The sequence below is a fragment of the Geotrypetes seraphini genome, chromosome 13, assembly GCF_902459505.1.
Source record: "Geotrypetes seraphini chromosome 13, aGeoSer1.1, whole genome shotgun sequence".
Lineage (NCBI taxonomy): Eukaryota > Metazoa > Chordata > Amphibia > Gymnophiona > Dermophiidae > Geotrypetes > Geotrypetes seraphini.
Window position 1 is genome coordinate 20113244 of NC_047096.1, and position 22361 is coordinate 20135604.

Sequence of the window (22361 nt, forward strand, 5' to 3'; positions counted from 1 at the left end):
TAAACCGTGATAGCGGTTATTAGCACAGGGAGCCGCGCTGAATGCGCCGCACTGCTCCCGCCACTCATAGAAACTCTATGAGTGTCGGGAGCAGTGCGGAGCATTCAGCGCGGCTCCCTGCGCTAATAACCGCTATCACGGTTTAGTAATAAAGAGGGGAGGGTTAACTGACAAAATACCCTTAATAGGCTCAATAATTGGTTAAAAAAATGTAATTGGGCAATAGGCGCCTATCACAAGGCCTAAGTGGGCATTTCTATGGGCAGAGCATGATTTAGGCATTACAAAGCGCGATTCTCCAAAAACTAAGGCGTCTGAAATGTAGGCCTTTATCATCGTTGCCTACATTTCAGGCGTCTAAATTTTTACATACGTGCCGCTAAGCGTGAGTCTACAAATGGCACCCAAGTGTGATTGAGAAGTGGCTGGCGCCTTTTTTTTTTTTAGATGTCATTTACAGAATCATCCCCTCACTGTCTCCATTGTTTGCAAATCAATTTCATGCATATTCCTCATCGATATCCTGGAAACCTGACCGGTTACGTTACGGCCTACAGATTGAGTTGAGAACCACTGCCCTAACCTAAATTATTATTTGAAATCGTAATCATTTGCCTAGCACATAGTTAGAGGCAGCATTGAGGAACTTACAGCAGTTGAGAGAAAATGTCAGCCCCATTTCTAAGAAACAAAGATTGCAAATGCCAGTAAACTACCTTCAGAGCACACCCTTAATCTTGTTATCTAGGTCAGTAGTTCCCAACCATGTCCTGGAGGACCCACAGGCCAATCGGGTTTTCAGGATAGCCCTAATGAATATGCATGGAGCAGATTTGCATGCCTGTCCCTTCTATTATATGCAAATCTCTCTCATGCATATTCATTAGGGCTAGCCTGAAAACCCGACTGGCCTGGGGGTCCTCCAGGACAGGGTTGGGAACCACTGACTTAGGTCATCCAAATCAAAAAAACTGGCCAGATGTATCTGGCGCAGTCCCTCTTTGGTAAAAACCATGCCTTCAGGTCTGCGACTTGTTAAATTCAAGAGACTTCACTATCCTTTCCTACTGTACAGACTCCGTTAATATTTCTGTCACTAAGGTCAGAGTAAATGGCCTACAGCCTCCTCTTAATTACCACTTATGAACAAAGACATCCCCTGTCCTCCTCCAGCCCTACAGAATCACCCATCTGTCAAATATCTATTAAATAGATCATTTGGCAAAACCATTAGAAAGTTTTATTAGAATTTATATACCGCCTATCAAGGTTATCTAAGCAGTTTTTACAATCAGGTACTCAAGCATTTTCCTTATCTGTCCCGGTGGGCTCATAATCTATCTAACGTACCTGGGGCTATGGAGGACTGAGTGACTTGCCCAGGGTCACAAGGAGCAGCACAGGGTTTGAACCCACAACCCCAGGGTGCTGATGCTGTAGATCCAACCACTGCGCCACACACTCCTCCAAACCTCCTAGCCGGCCCTATAACATTGCTCATATTCAGTCCTGCAAAAATCTCTCCCATAAACAGTGGTGTCTATCCCAACATGTACCATTCCTCTCCCCCCAACAATCAACAGTCCTTCTCCAATAAATACTGAACCAAAATTCAATATGGAGAGCATTTCATTACCCTCCACCCAGTCCTTAGTTTTACAATTCCTTTCACCAACATACCTGAAACCCGTCTTTTGCTATCTTTTCTTCCACTTTCACATTTGCATTCCTCTACTGCTTCTCTCCGCTCTATCAACCGATATTCTTCCCTGGATTCCTCTTTCAACAACCTCTTGTACCTTTCTCTCTTTCTTTTTCAACCTCTTCTTAAAAAAAACCCTTCCCATCCCATCCCTCACAGCCCTGTGTTGCATCCAGCACACACCAAGCAAGATTAACCAAATTGCCTATTCATATCACCTAATTTCTCTTTAACCATCCACCATGATCTTTTATCTTTAGCTTGGTTGGGTAAAGGGGTCATGAAAATGTTAAAGAGAAGTGGCGTGAGGATCAAGCCCTGGGGGACTCCATAATTACTCCCAAATAATTCAAGAGATCCCAAACCCACCATAAAGGGAAATTTGTTTTCAAAGTAGCTCCCCCCTGTTTGCTCTAGCAGGGAGATGTTCATGGCCTCTGTTTTGTACATATTATGTCCTGCGACCTCTCCATATCTTTCAATCTCCTCAATGAGGGAGGGACAAAGTAGGAATGATAAGCGTCAATCAAATCTCAATTTTGTTTGCATTCACTGTTTCCAGTGTTTTACCATCCAAAGCGAGAACATCTCTTTCTTCTGTCTTTCTCAAGGTTAATGGTCTGCAAATAACCACAGTTGACTTTTATACATGCCTTAAGTTAGGATCTGTATAATAGCCCCGTAAGACAGGCATGAAAAAACTCCAATGATACTTGATCAAGTGAATTTTCAACATCCATACTCAACAACATGAGCAAGATGTGCATAATATTTGCCACCCAAACTAAATCCGGTATCCTTTGGATGCTGTCTGCTCTTTCTCTCGCCATGATGAATCCTGTCTGGTGTGCATTAAAGAGTAGCAACATTCCAAAGCTGAGATTGTGATGTCATAATGCCTCATTCCACCAGTGCCTAAGAACCAGTCTCATCAGTGATGTCACAATGGCTTGATTATACTATACTTGACTCACATAAGAACATAAGGATTGCCATACTGGGACAGACTGAAGGCCCATCAAGCCCAGCATCCTGTTTCTAACAGTGGCCAACCCAGGTCCCAAGTACCTAGCTAGATCCCAAGTATTAAAACAGATTTTATGCTGCTTATCCTAGGAATAAGCAGTGGACTTCCCTAAGCCATCTAAATAATAGCATTTTAGGAAATTAGCCAAATCTTTTTTAAACCCTGCTAAGCTAAATGAACATACTCTAGTTTCACTAGATTCCTTGTGAAAGTTCCTAGATGGTCAGACATTAATTGAAATTCTGGTTGCAGGAACCTGGACCCCCAACAGTGAAACATGTCAGGAGGGTGCCTGATTTTAATTATTTTAGATCACATTGTTTACCACTTTCAATATATAAACTGTAGTAATTTTATTTTATGTATTTTTTTTTAAAAAAAGGACATTGAAAATAGATCAACAAGGAATTCTGGTGAGAATTCAGTGTGAAATTATATCACTGTATAATAAGAGGTGATAGGCTCCGGAGTAATCTAAGGAAATAATTTTTTACAGAAAGGGTGGTAGATGCATGGAACAGTCTCCCAGAAGAGGTGGTGGATTCAGAGACTGTGTCTGAATTTAAAAGGGCCTGGGATAGGCATGTGGGATCTCCTGGAGAGAGAAAGAGATAATGTGGATGGGCAGACTGGATGGGCCATTTAGCCTTTATCTGCCATCATGTTTCTAAGACCTTGGTGAAAGTTTTTACTACTGCGTTGGTTGTGATGCCTTTATGAAACAAGCATACAAAAGGCACATTTTTTTCCCCTCTCGATGCCCATTTATAAAGTTACCCTTGTGAAAATCAGTCACCCTTATAGTAATTTCTTTTAGATCAGCTCACCGTCCTTCATAAGGAACTTCCCACCCTGCCAGTATCTCCCTAATGCACTCCCTGTTTCAACCAGGTTGGTGCTTTTGAAGTCCAGGATCCCTCTCTGCTTATTAAACCACATCATCTGATGACTGTGACTGCTCAGGTGAACAAAGAAGTGACAAGTACTGCATTTCTGCCCCCTTCCTGTGTTCTGTTACCATTTGTCAGAGGTCCCTGAAAAGAATCCAGGATTCTTCTACTTCTGACCGATTGCAAAGAATTCAGAACAAAAGGAAGATTTATTAAAAACAGACAAGGACATTAATCAGAATTCAGAACATGGTCCCATACATAGGCAGCACAATCATAGCATTGACCACAGAAAAACATTTTCCATATAAGTTAATATATATAAAAAAAGACAGCCTAGGTCACGAGTACACTACACAGGTTATATGTATACATTACAAAGAAATGATCTCAAAAGAGGTCACAGAAATACATCAGAGGGGTCATTTTGGATTTTGATCAGCAAAATCCCACATCCCCTGTCAAAAAAATATATGTTACCACTCCCTCCCAACCCATCCCCGCCAGCAGGAAAATTCTACTATGCCTCCTCTTTCCAAGGAATCTAGAAAGACAAATTACACACACAAATTATTTCTACAAAGAGAGAGCAGCACTATCCCTTCTTCCTATCCATGGACTAGATAAAATCCTCCCATATATTTGGAGAAAGAGGGGATATCAGCACCCCCACAATCATCCTACTATGCACCATTTTGTAGCACTAGAGCAGGGGTTTCCAACCCTGCCCTAAGGGATCCTTAACCAGTTGGGTTTTTAGGATATCCACAATGAATATGCATGTGAGACATTTCCATGCAATTGAGGCCATGCTCACAAATCTCTCTCAAGCATATTCATTGTGGATATCCTGAAAAGCCAACTAGTTTGGGAATCTCTGATCTAGAGAGAACCCGCAGAAGGGCCTATGCATAGGGTTACCAGGATTTCCTCTTTAAAAAAACAGAGGATACCTGGCCCCGCCTCCACGTGAACCTCATGTCTCCTTCGAGCTCAGAGCCACGTCTGGAGGACCTCCAGATGTGGCCCCGAGCTCAGAGCCTTCCAGCACCTGGACAAACTGCTGGGTTTTGGAAACCCTTCTGAGCCCAGACAGTCCTCTAAACAGGACATGTCCGGGTTTTCCCAGACATCTGGTAACCCTACCTATGCAGAACTGATTGGAACAATTGGTGGATTAAGGGTAATAAGAGCCTGCAGCGCCACCTATAAAGAGGAATGACACTGCTTGGTCCCCAGGTGCAGACAGCAGGGCTAAGGTTAGCACTGTTCAGGAAACATCACTGATCACAAAGGGATACTGCTTCTTAGCTCTGGTCGGAAAGAAAGGACAAAATTATCTGACTTGGAGCTAAAAAAATGTTTTAAATACTTAAAAAAGGAAAGCCATATAATCTCCTAATACACAAAATTTAATTTCCTCCACAAGGAGAAAAATCAAACCCATTTTTGCAGACCTGGAGCTCAAGTCAACAAAAACAGACATGGAGAAAAAACTAGCAAGATATTTATGACTGTGTGGCAGTGGTGGGATCTTTACAATTAACCACTGGAAGTAAAAGAAGGTACCAATCACCACCGCAGGTTAGATAGGTCAACCTTCACCTGTGGAGGTTTGCAGTCCAAGATCTTTCCCACCCTAGACCAAGGTGAGTATCCTTGAGGGCCACAACCGTTTCCACAATGAATATGCATGAAATTGATCTGCATGCTCTGTTTCCATTGTATGTAAATACATCTCATGCATATTCACTGTGAAAAACCCTACCAGGTTGTGGCTCTCAAGGAACACAGTTGCTCACCCCTGTTCCAGACCGCAATCCATGCCGTCTTTTTCAATCCCATAGTTAACTCTCCTACATTCCAACACCATCATCCAATTTGCTGTATTTTCTTTACACTGATTTTTGGATCAAAAGAAAAAGAGAGAGAAAGAATTGTAATCCAAGAGACAGAATTTGTCAAAAATCTCAATCACACCCAGCATCTCAGACACAATATTGCTATCTCTGATAAACCAGCCCAACATACCTGGGGGCAACTGTCTGGGGTAAATTCAGTATGCTATAAGCATAAGTAATACACCGCAAAGCTTAGCAAGACGCAAGAGGGGCTTCAATATATAGCTTTGTCGGTTTTCAAAACCTTACTTTCAAGGATACTTCACAACCAAGATGACTCGTAGCCCCGATACTTTGAAAGACAAATAACATCTTAAAAAAAAAAAAAAATTCCTGATTGTTTTATAATGGCCTTATTCAATAATAATAAAAAAAAATCCATAGGCCCAGGAGCAGAAGAACTTTTCAAATAAGTATGAGAAATAATGAAGAACCGTGCCCAAAGTGTCCCCTTAGGTAATCCATTCCAGTAGTGGCCGCAAGTATTTTCCACATTGTCCTGTTACAATCACTTGGAAGGCTGTTACAGGATAGCAGAGCCATTTGAAGAGAAGAAGAGAGTCTGCCTTCTTCCAGCACCTCTGCCTCATGCCTGATGAGTGTCTGCTGGTGGCTCTACACACATACAGGCTCCTGTTGGGTGTTAGCCTTTGAGATGCTAAGATACGAACCTAGATTATAAATGTGGCACTGCATATACAGGTGCAGGACCAGGAAGCGCCAGAAACCCCACATAAAACTGTTTTTTTCTTTCTAGCATCATCCTGAGCAGCCACACAGATGAGAAGGTGTGTGCTCCTTCACTGACAAGATGCCTGCCAGTTTCTTACCTTCTATGATAGCAGCACCTGCGCTCTTTAGCTGTCTCTATGGGCTTCCTGCTCTCCACATTGTCCTCCGCAGGTAACATACAGACTGTACAGGAGAAAAGCCTGTGCTTCCATACAGCAGAGCTGAAATCAACGCTTCCCACAGAGATGTTTACAAGAGAAGGCCCTGGGTCTTGGAAGGCAGCAGGAGACAAGAAGGTAGCTTGCATCTTCAGGTGTACCCATTATACCCTTTTCCAGTCTGATACTCTCCAAGCACCTGCTGAAAGATTAAGTCCACGTGTCCATGAGCCACTGTCTATTCTCTTGCTATGGCATATGAGACTGTGGCAGGGCCCAGTGCCTTCCGCACAGCACCTCTATACCTGGCTGACAATCTCTGCATCCTGTACATCATACCACTGCGCTGGTGCGCCCTCTGGAGTCCTCTTCAGTACATGCCGCTGAGGGACCTGTAGGACAGCACAAGAGTTTAGTCCAACCACAGTCTTTAGGGCAGGCAACACAAAACACATTCAGGGTAGAGTGTGGCGCAGTGGTTAAAGCTACAGCCTCAGCACCCTGGGGTGGTGGGTTCAAACCCAAGCTACTCCTTGTGACCCTGGGCAAGTCGCTTAATCCTCCCATTGCCCCGGATAGATTGTGAGCCTGCTGGGACAGACAGGGAAAATGTTTGAGTACCTGAATAAACTCATGTAAACCGTTCTGAGCTCTCCTGGATAAATAAAATTGTCAAATAGGCCACAGAATAGTGAAGGGTGATATTGAGGCAGACATGGTGGAAGCCACAACTTGCCCTGGGATTGGTAGCATGAAATGTTGCTACTCTGGGATTCTATATGGAATCTCGCTACTCTTTGGGGTTCTGGAATCTTGCTTCTATTTGGGATTCTTGCCAGGTACTTGTGACCTGGATTGGCCACTGTGGAAAAAGGATACCGGGCTAGATGAGCCTTTGGTCTTATCCAGTATGACTAGCCTTATTTTCTTATGTGCAGGCACTTTTAGCCCTGTGTACTTTGCTTTTCAAAAGGAAACAACCTTGGTTCTCTTTGAAAACTGGCACGAAGTTACTTAAATATTGGCCTAACAGTGCACAGATAGCCTTTGGAGGAAAGGCAGGAGAGGGGAGATATGGCAGAAACGTTTAAATATTTACAAGGTATCAATGTGCACGAGTCGAGGACATAGGATGAAGTTAAGAGGTGACAGGCTCCAGAGTAATCTACGGAAATACTATTTACAGAAAGGGTGGTAAAGGTGTGGAATAATCTCCTGGTAGAGGTGGTGAAGTCAAAGACTGTGTCTGAATTCAATTTTTTGAGACCGTGAACGAGCAAATTGATAGTGGGAAGCCGGTGGACATAATATACTTGGACTTCCAGAAAGCGTTCGACAAAGTTCCACACGAAAGACTTCTCAGGAAACTACAAAGCCATGGCATAGAGGGGGATATACAAAGATGGATAGGCAAATGGCTGGAAAACCGAAAGCAGAGAGTGGGCATAAATGGGAAGTTCTCCGACTGGGAGAAAGTGACTAGTGGAGTACCCCAGGGCTCGGTACTTGGGCCGATCCTTTTTAATATTTATATCAATGATCTGGAGGAAGGAACATCCAGTGAGATCATCAAGTTTGCAGACGATACAAAACTATGCCGGGCGATCAGATCGCATGAGGATAGAGAGAAACTCCAGAGCGACTTGTGTCGGTTAGAAACATGGGCGGAGAAATGGCAGATGAAGTTCAATGTGGAGAAATGCAAGGTAATGCATTTAGGCAATAAGAATAAGGAATACGAGTACACAATGTCAGGTGCAACTCTGGGGAAGAGTGAACAAGAAAAGGACCTGGGTGTACTGATAGATAGGACCCTGAAGCCGTCGGCACAATGCGCGGCAGCGGCAAAGAAGGCAAATAGAATGTTGGGCATGATAAAGAAAGGAATCTCGAGTAGATCGGAGAAAGTTATAATGCCGCTTTATAGGGCAATGGTCAGACCCCACTTGGAATACTGCGTCCAACATTGGTCTCCCTACCTAAAGAAGGATATAAAACTGCTGGAGAGGGTGCAGAGACGAGCAACAAAACTGGTGAAGGGTATGGAAAAACTGGAATACGAGGACAGACTTATAACACTAGGATTATTCTCCCTTGAGAAAAGGAGATTGCGTGGGGATATGATCGAGACCTTCAAAATACTGAAAGGAATCGACAAAATAGAGCAGAGAAGATTATTTACATTGTCCAATTTGACACGGACTAGAGGACATGTAATGAAGCTAAGGGGGGACAGGTTCAGGACTAATGTCAGGAAGTTCTGCTTCACTCAGAGAGTGGTTGACACCTGGAATGCCCTCCCAGATGAGATTATTGCGGAATCGACCGTCCTAGGCTTCAAGAGCAAACTAGATGCATATCTCCTTAAGAGAGGCATGTAAGGATATGGTGGACTATAAATTACAACAGGTGTACACCTGGCAGGGCCTCCGCGTGTGCGGATCGCCGGACTTGATGGACCGAAGGTCTGATCCGGTGATGGCATTTCTTATGTTCTTATGTTCTTAAGTGTGGGACAGGCACATGAGATCTCTTAGGGAGAGGAGGAGAGAGTGGATGCTGCGGATAGGCCATTTGGTCTTTATCTAGCTTCATTTTTCTGTGTCCTAGTGCCTAGAATTTAGGCACCTCAGCTTTGGGATGGAAATACTTAGTTAACTTTAAATTTCAAGATCCTAACATTGAGGCTTGGGGAGAATTTTTGACATATCTATACTCCTAACTCTAAGAGTTAGGGACCAAAATCTTCAGAATATTGGTTTATAAAAAGTAGTCACACACTGTTCTTTTGTATATATGGCCAAAAGGACTAATATAGAGTGTATACATATAAAAATGTCATGGGTATCTCTTCTCCTCCTCAGCCTAAACATACCTCTAGGAACTTAACAGCTCAAAGACCCCTCAAACACTCTCACTTCAGGTAGCTACATATCCATAGCACAAAGAGGAGCCTCTCACAATGTCACCCACAGAGCACCAAGACCCCCCATTCCCTCCACCTCATATAATCCATAGACCCACAAAATCCTCCTCTCAAGTATTCATCCCAGAACTGAGACCCTTTTCCTATGACAAGATTTATAGACTCACAGCACTTGTGGAAACCCCTGGGCAGATGTTAAAACTTGTTAAAATCCCAGAATCCTTTTCTTTTCGTGATGTCCATAATTTAAGCATGGAATCTGCTAGAAGAATGACGAAGGCATCTAATCTAAATCTAAATCTTGGATTTATATCCCGTGTCATCTCCCCAAGCGGAGCTTGACTCGGTTCACATAAAAATCAATAATCGAAGTGAAAGCACTTAGATTCGAGAGAAAATAACTTATTAATGAAAACCCTCATCCAACGTCCAAGAGAGAAGGCATCCCTAGGCTGATGCATCCATAACATGTAAGTCAGTTAGCTAAACTTTATTTATTTTTTATTTTAAAAATTCCTATACTGTTCAAACCTAAACGGTTTACATATCTTTAAGTACATAATTCAGTAAAACAAATAAGATCAAACAAACGTGAACAAATAATCCTCAGAAGATCGACTATAAAAGGATGAAAGCCACACCAGCCTATCATATAAAAATTGTTCAGCAAAAAACAATCATGAGGGATCAGTATCTAGAAAAATAACTGTGTTTTAAGTCATTTTCTAAAACTGCCCTTTTAACTGCATTTTCATAGCTGACTGGCAATTTAACCCCTGCACAGCAGGTCATTTTACTGGTCTCAACATACGAGCATCGGGAGCAGCGCAGTTTAATAGAAAAGGGGGTAAAGCTAAGTTTTCAGAACGCAGAGATCTATTTGGTAAATAATTGGTCATCTTGCTCTTAAACAGTTCAGGTGTGATGACAAATCATGATTGCTTTGAGTTCTGAAAACAACAGGCAGCCAATGTAACTGTTGAAGATAGGGCGAAATCTGATCATATTTTGATACTCCCATGATCAATCTTGCTGCTGAGCTTTGCACAACTTGCAATGCCTTGCACCTTGTCTTAGTTATTCCAAGGTAAAAGGCATTGCAATAAACTGATACAGCACTGAAAATTACAAAAGCTGTGCAATGCTTCTGTAGTTTATACAGAGGGCTGCAGACCCTCTCTCATAGACCTCTCACCTGAATGCGCTGGGTCATGGATCGTGCTAAGTGGGCCTCCCTGGTAGAAGTACTGCGGATGCGAATGGCCCCCTGGCGGTCCAGTGAACGGGGCCGTGAGGCATTCCTCAGTCGTGTGCGCTGGTGCCAATTCTGCAGCTCTTCACAAACAATGGCCTTGCTCAGCCCCATGCTGGTGCTTTCCTTCAGAGAAGGAACGCGTCCAACTCGGCCTTGGGAGCAAAGAAGTTGCTGTGTCCTGGCATGCATCGTTTCTTCGTACATGGCAGGAGCGGGACGTGTGCCCTTGAGCGGGGGACGACTGTGGCTGCGGGGCAGCGGTTCCACAGGGGCATAGTAGCCTGGTGGCAACAGAGTTTGCGGGGAACGGTGGAAAGCAGAGGAATCAAACTCCTCAAAATTCTGGTTGACAAAAATGGGGGAAGCGGATCTGGTAGGCAAATGGCGCACAGGCCGTGGAGGGGTCATGTCAGGGCTGTGGTTTTCCCCGGAGGTGGCCTGAGAGATGCTGGAGGTGTCCGAATTGCTGTCCTCAGAACTGGAGTTGTAGGTGGGATTGGAGATATGCTGGTTTAGTGTATGTTGCGGGAAGCAATAGTCCGGCACCGTCACAGTGTAATAGGTCACACGCCTTCGTGGCACTGCGCTCCTCCCCCGGGTATCCAGGGGGTCTTGTGGGCTCTGAATCCTGAGGGAAGAAAACACAAAATATATAAGCACAGAGGGGTCACTACAGTGAGAGTCCCTCCCCCTACCTCCACCCATGTCTGGCTATGGGAAAAACTCACAAGAGCATTGGTTAGGGTTACCATATGGCTCCAGAAAAAGGAGGATGGATTGAGACATCCGGGTTTTACTTCTACTGAAAGCAATGGAAATAAGGAGGACAGATAGAGACACCTGGGCTTTACTTCTATTGAAACAAATGGAAGTAAAACCCGGATGTCTCAATCCGTCCTCCTTTTTCTGGAGCCATATGGTAACCCTAGCATTGGTGTAAAAGACACTTCACCATTACACATGACAATACCACCAAACACCAGGGGGGGGTCACTGTTCAAGTAGAATGCTTAATGGTGAAGCATATTCAAGTGGAGGAGTGGCCTAATGGTTAGGGCAGCTGCCTCAGCACCATGAGGTTGCGAGTTCAATTCCTTCTGCAGCTCCTTGTGACTCAGAGCAAGTCACCCAACACTTCATTGCCCCAGGTGCAAAATAATCTAATCTAATCTAATCTAAACCTTAGGTTTGTATACCACATCATCTCTACATTCGTAAAGCTTGACACAGTTAGCAAGAGAGGGTAGAAAGGAACTCCAGTGGAGGGAAGAGGCAAAATGCGGAGAAAAATTTAGAGGGCTAGTATGACCAGAGAAGGAGGCGGTTTGATTGTGTAAATCAGGCAGGAAAAGCAGTATATCAAGTCCCATCTCCTTTACCCTTCACCAAAAGGTAATAATTTGTCCTGATGCAGCTCACGTAGAGCAGTGTTCTTCAACCACCGGTCCACGGACCGGGGCCGGTCCACAGAAATTTCCTGCCAGTCCACAGGGCCAGCACATGCATCAGGCCCAAAACAGTGTTCTTCAACTGCCAGCCCATGGTGCGATTGATGCGGCGTTATCTTCGAGCCAGCTCCCTCTTCCTCACTGATTCAGTGCACAAAGCCACGGGCAGTGGCTCCTATGCGCGTCCTGCGCCTGGACCAGAAGCCGTGGCTTCCAGATGAGGCGCGGGATGCGCAAGGAGCCGCTGCCCACAACTTTGTGCACTGCATCAGTGAGGAAGAGGGAGCCGGCCTGAAGATAACACAGGGGGCGGCGTAAAATGGCCAGATGTGAGCAGGCCAGAAGGTAAGGCATAGCATGGAGGGAGGGAGACAACAAAGGTAGGGGGGGGAATGATTTTATTTTTGAATTTTGTGATTGAATTATGTCAATTTTGAGAATTTACATCTGCTGCCAGTGTGCTTTGTGTACTTTAATTTTGTGGTTATCCATTATGTGTTGTTAATAAGATTATATTGTATATCTGTGAAAAATGAATAGAAAAAATAGTTTACAATTAGTACTATTATGGGGGTGGGGCCTGGGGTGGAGATTGGGTAGAGATGGGCGGGGTCTGGCCCATGACTTAGCCCAGTGTTCTTCAACCGCCGGTCTGTGGACCGATGCCAGTCCACATAATAATTCTTTTATTTCTGCCGGTCCATAGGTGTAAAAAGGTTGAAAAACACTGACGTAGGGGACAATTTTAACCAACCTATTAAATTCTTCTTTTATCTACTGCATCTGCTTCCAAGGTATTTTCCTTTTCGGTGTTAGCGGACCCTTTGCCAACTCATTTTTAGGACCCTCAAAAGCAGCATGTTACATGCAGAAACAGGTTTTTATAAAATTGCACATCCAATAAGCATGTAAAGGTATGTGCCTATAAAAGCATCATTTTTCCCAGACTATGCAGGGGTATTTCTGGGTGCCGACTTGGTCAAATTCCTGTAGGAGCTCCCAGGAATGGAATCGGCTACCTTTGTACATTAGAAAGCAATGTAATATTGATGCTTTTAAGAAGTTATTGAAGAGACATCTATTTTGTAACATGAAATATGGGCATGAAGGCATTTGCACTTGTGTAAGTGCTGGTTGCTTATTTTGTTTGCGTTTTTACATGTATTTAATGTATTTTTTAAAATCATGTATGTTTACATTGTGAGCTGCCTTGGGAAAGGCGGGTTATAAATAAAATAAACCAAAATCAAATACAAGAAGGGGTTGAATAGTTTGAAACAACAGGAGTGCAAAATAAATGTCCAAACACAATCAAAATAAGGCAACTCCCTTGTGGATTTCACCACTTATTATTAATAATAAATAGGTTCATGAATCCTTCAAACTTGTATCACAATATGCTCAGAGACCTGGAGACCATATCTGGGGAAAACTCCCCATTTACATGGCCTCTCCATCCAATCATCGCATATTCTCTATATTAATTGCCATATTCTTTACCTTAAGTGCCAAAGGTGCTAGACCTGGATTGTCACACCTATTTTGAAAAAAGTAATGCGCTTATCTCATTTAGAAGGTTGGATGGATGGAGAGGCCGTATATGGGGAGTTTTCCCTGGATATGGTGTCCAGGTCTCCGAGCATATTGTGTTGCAAGTTTTTTATGGAGATATTTCCAAGGTGAAATTAGGTCAAGGCAGGCAGCAGTATGCATAATTTTACATTTTCCAAAACTATATGTGCTTTTTAGGGAAAAGGTTTCTGCAGACAATGCGGGTGCAAAACTCAAGTGAGTGATTTTGCCCAAGGCAGTTTTCAAAGGCAGAGAATAGGTGCAAAATCTATGGGGAAAAGTAGCTACTAGCCTTGCTCGAACACTGAGCCCTTTGTATAATCCCACCCCTTGAAGCATGCATTTTTATATTTAATTGCTCATTGGTGGGCAGCTTTCAAATCCTGTGAATTAGCCAGCTAACTTCTTTGTCAGTTGACTAGATAATTTTGAAAACTGGCCTCCATGTTCCAACGCCCATATGTTCTGTCCTGGCAGAAGTTAAGAGGACAGTTATGGTGGCTAGGACCCCCTCTGTGAGGGCTCCGAGAAGCACAATTCATTTCAACACATTTCGATGTTATAATGCCCTTCTTTCTAAGCCGGTCAGAAACCTTTATTTCCATTTACATCTTAAGTGATACAAGTGTCCTTTCCCACAAAAGAACCACGAACCAAACTTGCTTCTCTCAAGCAGCGCGAAACAATGGAGTTGAACAATCAAACGCTTATGCCAATTCCAGATAAACTTCCTCCTTCATAAAGGATTCAGATCACATAGACTATGCCAGCTGCATTTTTCATTTTGTTCCTTATTCCCATCTCTCGCGCACCGATGCCTGCCTGACTTTCCCTGCTCAGCTTCTTACATGCTGTACCTGAAGGACTGGCACTGTGTCCTCCTGCCCGGCATCTCTGGTGTGGAGGGGGCGCTGGCGCTGCTCTTCAGAGTGATTTTAACAACGGGGATTTTATGGTAAAGGGGGCTCTCTCCCACTCGCGGGTCAGCAGGACTTGAGAGAGGTGTAGTCCTGGGGGTTACCAATGGACTGCTGAAGAACATAGGGAGAGAAAGCACATTACCCAATTAATTATTATGCAATTTGTCAAAATCTCTCACGCAAGCGGCCCCACCGATGAACACCGATGATTCAGCACCAGCGGCAAAACACTAAACTTCACAAAAATGCACACGCTCAGCATCACCACACAACAGTCGCAGCCAAAACACAGCTAACTTTAGGATAGGGTTACCAGATATCTGGGGAAACCCGTACATGTCCTCTTTTCAGAGGATTGTCCAGGCTCCTGGACGGACAATCCAAAATCCGGCATTTGTCCGGGTTCTGGAAAGCTCCGATGAGCTCCGGCCGCGTCTGGAGGGCCTCTGAGCATGCGTGGGTGATGTCACACACATCCGCGCACGCTCCAGGCAACTCCAGACGCAGCTGGAGTTCATCCAGAAGAAGAGATGAGGCTTTGTTGGGGTGGAATGGGGCAGGACTGGAGGTGGATCAGGGCAGGGTCATGTGTTTCCTGGAGAAAAATATGGCAACTCTACCTTAGAAGGGTGTGGGATGTTCAGTGGAGCTCTTAGACCAGGGATCTCAAAGTCCCTCCTTGAGGGCCGCAATCCAATCGGGTTTTCAGGATTTCCCCAATGAATATGCATTGAAAGTAGTGCATGCACACAGATCTCATGCATATTCATTGGGGAAATCCTGAAAACTCAACTGGATTGCGGCCCTCAAGAATGGACTTTGAGACCCCTGTCTTAGACTGATATAAAATTTACAGTGCTGGGGTGGATCTACCACAGCAGTAGAAACCCCTCTGAATTATAGAGTCTTGGATATGATATACAGTACTCCCCCGATATTCGCGGGGGTTCCGTTCCAGGAACCCCCGCGAATCTTGAAAAACAGCAAATACGGCTTTTCGTGGAGGAGAATGGAAAGGGCAGTGGGAGAGGCAGGAGAGAGCAGCCGGAGTGCCGGCGAGTGAAGGAAATCACTCGCTGTATGCTCCACCGCCTCTTGCTGCACTAAAAGTCGGGTCTCACCAATCAGGAGCTGCTTTGACATGCAGCTCCTGATTGTTAAGACCCGCCTTTAGTGCAGGAAGAGGCGGTCGGAGCATACAGCAAGTGATTTCCTTCACTCGCCGGTGCTCCGGCTGCTCTCTCCTGCCTCTCCAGCTGTCCTCTTCTGGTCGGCGGTCGTGGTCGGAAAATACTGCGAATGACTGGGACCGCGAACCACTGACCCCGAATGACCGGGGGAACACTGTACTGCCTTTCTGTATTACAGCCAAAATGATCTATATTTATTAAATGCAGGTCCCTAATGGTTTTACAATCTAAAGTGATGAGGGCACTGATATCCTTAAAGGCAATAGAGCAGGGGTGTCAGACACCCTCCTCGAGGGCCGCAATCCAGTCGGGTTTTCAGGATTTCTGCAATCAATATGTATGAGACCTATTTGCATGCACTGCTTTCATGGTATGCTAATAGATCTCGTGCATATTCATCGGGGAAATCCTGAAAACCCGGCTGGATTGCAGCCCTCGAGGACCGACTTTGACACCTTTGCAATAGAAGATTGAGTGGCTTGCCCAGAGCCACAAGGAGCCACAGTGGGAACTGAACCCAGCTCCCCTGGTTCTCATCTCAAAAAGGGCCTGTAGTTGTTGTCACTACTGATCCTCTTCTCTTCCCTTAAGGCAGGGGTTTTTAACCCAGCTAGTTACTTTTTCCAGCATACCCCCAAGGAATATATGTGAAATAAATTTGCATACAGTGGAGGTGGTGCATGCAAATGTGTCTCATGTATATTCATTGTGGATATCCTGAAGACCTGGGCGTGTCTCAAAGACTGGGTTCAGTCTTTAAGGAAAGACGTGAGCACAAAACAGTAGCAGTGCTGCTTTCAGGGTGGTCAGAAGAAGTGAATAAAAACCTACACACACACATGGTAAAATTATTTACCAAGAACAGGGATACAGTAGCTCATGCAACAGCAGTGCAAGCTTCCCTCACACACAAGGCTCAGCTACAGAGCATGTATCAGCATCTTAAATGGGTCAGTGAAGCAGCCATTCAGCATGGGGAATGTGTGGCACAGTGGTTAGAGCTATAGTCTCAGCACCCTGAGGTTGTGGGTTCAAATCCCTCGCTGATCCTTGTGACCCTGGGCAAGTCACTTAATCCCCCCATTGTCCCAGGTATACTAGATAGAGTTTGAGCCTGCTGGGACAGATACTGAAATATGATAAAGCACCTGAATATAAAACCACTTAGAATATAAGTGGTATAAAAATTGGCTTTCTTGTTAAAAATGAAAAATGGGTATATATTGTAATGGCATAGTTCATATCAGAGAGTTTAACATGCAGTTCAAATTATGTAGCTGGATATGTACACATGTTGATATCACAGTCATGCCCACATGTGCACAGATGCTATTACCTGGTCTGGCTGCTGGATAACAGCTTCTTGGGTCTCTCATAGGGCTGGTCAAGACTTGACTCCTTCCAGGGACTGTTCTGGATAGGTGACGGCTCTGTGTCACTGGATGCATGGCCGATGAGCTGCTGTTCCTCCAAATTCTGGGAGACATCAGGCTGGGTTAGGCATGTGGGAAGTTCATGAGGCTGAGCTTCTCCTGAGGTCTCTGCAGGGAGATGTGTCTGGGTTTCCTCTGTGGAAGGGGATTGTGATATTAAAGCTAGAGTCACATCGGAGCTGGCTGACACTCTAGTTCAGCAGCCAGAACTTTGATTTATAAGGAAGGAATAAGCTAAATATTGCAATACTGAGGCTTGTATGGATGCTGCAGGGTGTGATACACCCATGGCCAGCTTTGTCCCTGTGATTGATAAAAGCAGAACACGGTCCCTGATCAGGAGAGCTGACCAGGTTAAAAGCAATGAGATAGAAATAGCTGACTACCCCTCAGACAGTGAGGTAAAGCAGGAAGGGTATGAGCTTAAATTTATTCAGCAGAAAGTGTCACACCAGTATAAAGATCCCAGAAAGCCTACTAGGACTTTTGCTGAGAAATAGAGACCTGGTCTTGCAGGGTATTCACACTATCGCCAGCCTAGGCAAAACCAGCTTTATTTCCCTAGGGATTTTCAGCCCAACCTCCCTCCTAGGAGAGAGGGTTGGTAATAGCTTCATAAAGTGCTTTATTCTCCATCTCATGAACATGAATGTTTTCATGCTGGTTTTTCACAGATCTATAATCAGCTTTTGCTCCTCCAAAAGTCATTAGTTGGGCCAGGTCAGGCCATTATGTCAGCTCCCTGAGCTCAGGCAAGCTAGGCCAGGAAATCAGTTCCCTGGGCTAGCCTAGGCAAGGCTAGTACCTCTGGCAAGACAGAGTTGGACGAATACCTGAGCAGGGCAGGGTCAGTAGTATCCATTCCTTCTGTATTGACCTGGACAGGACCAGTACCTCAGCTCTTTTTGGGCTGGCTCAATTGAACTCCCTTTGGGTGGAGCAGAGCCCCTATCTCAGCCAAGAAAGGGTCAGTACCTGAGCCATCCTGGGCTAGACTAGGCCAGGCCATTACCTCAGCTGGATTTTTCATACTACATCTATGGATTTGCAGAGCCAAAGACTCCAAGAAAGACAAGATTGCAAATGCATAAATGCCAGAAGGGGCAGCATAGTCACGATAACCTAGACTTTAATGATTTCAGACCCAGCTAAAGAAATGCAGAAGGTCAGGCTTCAACATTTACTGTTCACTGCCTAAAACTCATGCAGCCTCGTCACTGCAAATGATAACTCTTGGCCAGATGTCAGGGCTCCCAGTAGACAGAATGGGATGATTCATCATGGCTGTTTCATAGCAGGATGTTTCAGCACAGCTGCGATGAAATGGCCATGATGAATTGTCCCATTATGGGGAGGCTGAGCTTCAGGCAGCACAGACAGAGACTCCCCAGCCTCAGCCCCCCTCCCTGGTACCTGGGCTCCCGTCAGCCACCGCCACCTGCTTCCTGGCCTTGCCCTGTGGCTTGCTTCTCCAGGGCTGACGCTTGGAGGTCTAATTTTGGAGTGTGTGGGGGCACTGTCCCCAAACGCTGAATTGGATTTATCGTGACTAGTTCATCGCACTGAAATGACTGCACTGAAATGGCCACAATGAATCATCCTAGACCCCCCCCCCCGTAGAACCTTCCAATTGTATGCCCTGAGTACAACCACTAGGTGTCACTACTGAGCACTTGCTGGGACCAAGGCCTGTGAACGCTCACTCTGCAGCATCTTCAGCTATAGCTAACTTGCCACTGATTTATCCAGCTGGTCCCTAACTAAAAGGAATTTGTAAAAGAGTCAGGGATTCTCCCTCAGTAATGCTGTTAGTCTATCACTGGGCAGCAGAAGGCGCTGGCCTAGTAGTGCAGAGACTACAGCTCCCAGGATGCACTGGGCTCAGCAGTCAATCACAGGGGCAATCCTCAGGCAGGGAGGCGAATCTGTGCTTGAGCCGGGGCATAATTCAGAGGGATCCCTGAGCAAGAGAGGTGAACTCCGTATTTTTCCCGACATCAGAGCTGTGGGAAAAGGGCCGATGCCTGTACTGCTTGGCTAAGGTAACTTTCTGTAAAGTGCGAGTCAAACTAAAAAGAAAAAAAAGTGTTTTCTTCATATGAGACTGTGTTGTGTCCTAACCTCTCCTCTCCAGCACATGTACTTCCTTACCACGGGATTATATAACTGGTCAATAAATACTGAAAAATTACTATAAAATAGGAAAACATACCTTCATCCAGTATGGCGGAGTCAGAGAGGGAACTGTCATCAGAGGTGTTTAATTCTTAAAAAAAGACAGACAGGAAAAATTTATCAAACTGTAATAGAGATGCCATGTTTTTTGGCCCATCTTGGCTTTGAACTTAACTTCCCAAAGCAGTGTGAGATTTGTAGTGCTTGATCCCACCCACTTAAGTCTGTGCTACGAGTCTCATAATGCACCACCGGAATGAGTTGGTTAGAAATTCAGGATTGGTCAAAAATCTCCTACTTGGAACTGAGTAACTTGGCATCTTTGCCATAGCAGCCGACTCTGACATGACTGGGGTGCTAAATAAGGTCAAATTAGCCCTCCTGGACACACTAAAGTAGTTTGCTTAATACTGGGGGTGCCCAAACACCCACAGCCCCCAAAGAGTTGACACTTGTGCATCAAACAGCAATTATAGGTAAACTTCCATATTTAACATGCCCCCTCCCCCTTTTAACTAAGCTGTGACAGAAGTTTCTACCGTGGCCTGGAGCACTAAATGCTCTGATGTTCATAGAATTTCTATGAGCGTCAGAGCATTTAGTGCTCCAGGCCGCGGTAGAAAACTCTACCAGGGCTTAGTAAAAGAGGGCCATGTTATGCTGGAATATCAAAACAGTTCTAGCGTCTTTGATTGCAGTACGCTATGGAACCGTGGGATCTTTCCTACCGACAGACTTAGCAGTCTATGTCGGTTTCTCATCCACTTTATATATATTTTTTCCAAATTAATCTCTGCTCCTGACGAAGTGGCGAAACGGAGCTCTGTCGAGTGGTGATTCATAGAGTGGTGATATTCATTAGTGACTTTTAAAGTTGTGATTTTCACGAGTGATTTAAGATGTTAGGACATTTTTGATTGGGCTCTATTTGAGCCGTTGTGTGTCTGTGTATGTCTGAGTGTTTAGTAACTGAAGTTACGTGTTTATTACTTATTACTTTTGCTTGGTGCGTGTGTGTGTGTGTTTGTGGTGCTTTACAGCTCATGAACTTTAATTGTTATTATTTATATTACGCACGGTCAATGAGGACTTGCACTTGCATTTTATATGATAAGACCCCAATAACGGACTGTTAGCGAGGACCTGTACTTGTACTTTATATTTATATTTATACTGTTTTCTATGCTGCTACAGATTGCACTCCCACTTTATTTAGGTACTTGTAGTGGGGGTTTTTGCATTTGCACTTTATGTCTCATTCTTGCCATATATTTTGCATTTCATGAATTATTGGAAAGCACCTTGCACTTTGTATTTATTTTAGAAGTATTTATTAGGTATTTATCCATTTCCCTTTCTTGCACTTTATACACAGACACTGTTATATCTTATATGTTCACCATAGGGTTTAGCATATTTATAGTATTTATCATATTTATTGTTTTATTTATTAGGAAAGTTTTTATTCACAAGGTGTGTTTTCAGGGAGAGTATGTATGTGTTATGCCCGTATAACCCCTTTTCCTTGGTGTAAAAAAGTCTATTTGGTTCTGGGAGTGTGTTGTAATTTGCATTCTTTTCGACACATTATGGACTATATGATGTATGAGGCTATTCTCATTTAGACTGCGGTCTGGTGCTGGTCACCTTGTGAGATATTGCCTGAGCCAGAGGTTCACATTCACTTATTTATTAAGGGTTCATACTGATATCCATTATTTACTAATTTACAGACTTGCCCCATCTCCTTAGACTTTCTCTCCCCAAGAATCAGGTGTGTTAGCCAATTTTGTATTGTTCTTATTACATGCTGGAATATCCCCAGTGTTGCCTTGTGAGCAAGCTAAAAGCCTCATCTATGGATTTCACAAGGGAAAGGAAACATTAGGTTCTTACCTGTTAATTTACTTTCTTTTAGCTTCTCCAGACCAGTAGAGGTTAATCTTTACAAATGGGCATATATCCAACCATGACCATAATTGGATATATATCCATTCATAAAGATTAACCTCTGCTGGTCTGGAGAGTGCTAAAGAATAAAAGGTTCCAAGTCCCAAGTGGAAAGGAATTGTTGTTTTTTTTTTAGAAAACTATGGGCTGCCTTGCATGAAATGTATATTTTTTTGAAAATTCAGAGTGTACTCGAACAAATCAAATCAAGCGAGTTTATGCACTACGATCTGTCCAGGAGACTCTCTTGGAAGACCTGCTCCTCCACTAACAAGATGCCTGCCTGCTCCTCACTTTCTGTGAGGAAAGTGCCCCGAGTCCCTCCGTGCTTACTCTCTATGGCAGGTGTGTCCGTATTCTATGAGAGTTCGAGTTCCTCTGTGCTCGCCCTCTGACAGGTGCAGTGGTATAGTGAGGGAGGTTGGCAACTGGCATCATTGCGCCATGCACCCCCCTAACTCTTTCCCGCTGCTTGGGTATCCCTCCACTCTTTCCTGGTGCTTGAGTGCCCCCCAACTCTTCCCTACCGTTTCAGCAACCCCTGCGTACCTCTTGAAATGTTCGCGGGGGGGGGGGGAGGGGCAGAGAGGAGGAGAGATGCATTTGCCAGCACCCTCTGCAAAGATGGCACCCGGGATGGTCCGCCACCTCCCTTCCCTTCTACTACTCCACTGATCAGGTGACCCGTTTTCTATAAGGGTTTGAGTTTCTCTGTTCTGACTTTCAGGCGTCCATAATTATAAGGGTTTGGGTACCTCAATTCTTACTCTCTGTGACAGGTGTGTCTATATTTTAATAGAGTGAGTGTCTCTGTCCTCACCTTCTATGACAGGTGTGCCTGTGCTCTGGAGAGGTCTCTGACCAACCATCTTCTGCTGGTCATTAATGCTGTTTTCTAATTCCTTCAGCTTCTTCTCCTCCTTTATCAGGGCGGTCTTCCTATGCTTGCGAATCTGTTTGGTGAGGTTCTCCTCCCGGTACAAGCGATGTGCAGCCTCCACAATCTGCAGCTGAAGGGCCAGGTCCCTCTCCAGTGACCTCAGGGGGTCCTGCCAATCAATGCAAAGACAGCTAAAGTAGAC

General features: G+C 44.6%; 1 protein-coding gene across 5 annotated transcripts in view; it reads right to left on the reverse strand.

Moving 5' to 3' along the window:
* Positions 1–3809: 3809 nt before the first annotated feature.
* Positions 3810–22361, reverse strand: part of INAVA (innate immunity activator) — a 64900-nt gene continuing 46348 nt past the window's right edge. For 4 of the 5 annotated variants that reach the window (XM_033918805.1, XM_033918809.1, XM_033918808.1 and 1 more), the window contains 6 exons: positions 22100–22328; positions 19367–19420; positions 17058–17289; positions 14469–14642; positions 10532–11219; positions 3810–6802 (listed from right to left, as the gene is read on the reverse strand). In XM_033918805.1, coding sequence (XP_033774696.1) covers positions 6710–6802; positions 10532–11219; positions 14469–14642; positions 17058–17289; positions 19367–19420; positions 22100–22328 — 1470 coding nt within the window. In that variant the 3' untranslated portion in view covers positions 3810–6709. The remainder of the gene's footprint in view (positions 6803–10531; positions 11220–14468; positions 14643–17057; positions 17290–19366; positions 19421–22099; positions 22329–22361) is intronic. The other variant, XM_033918806.1, reaches the window with a different exon arrangement.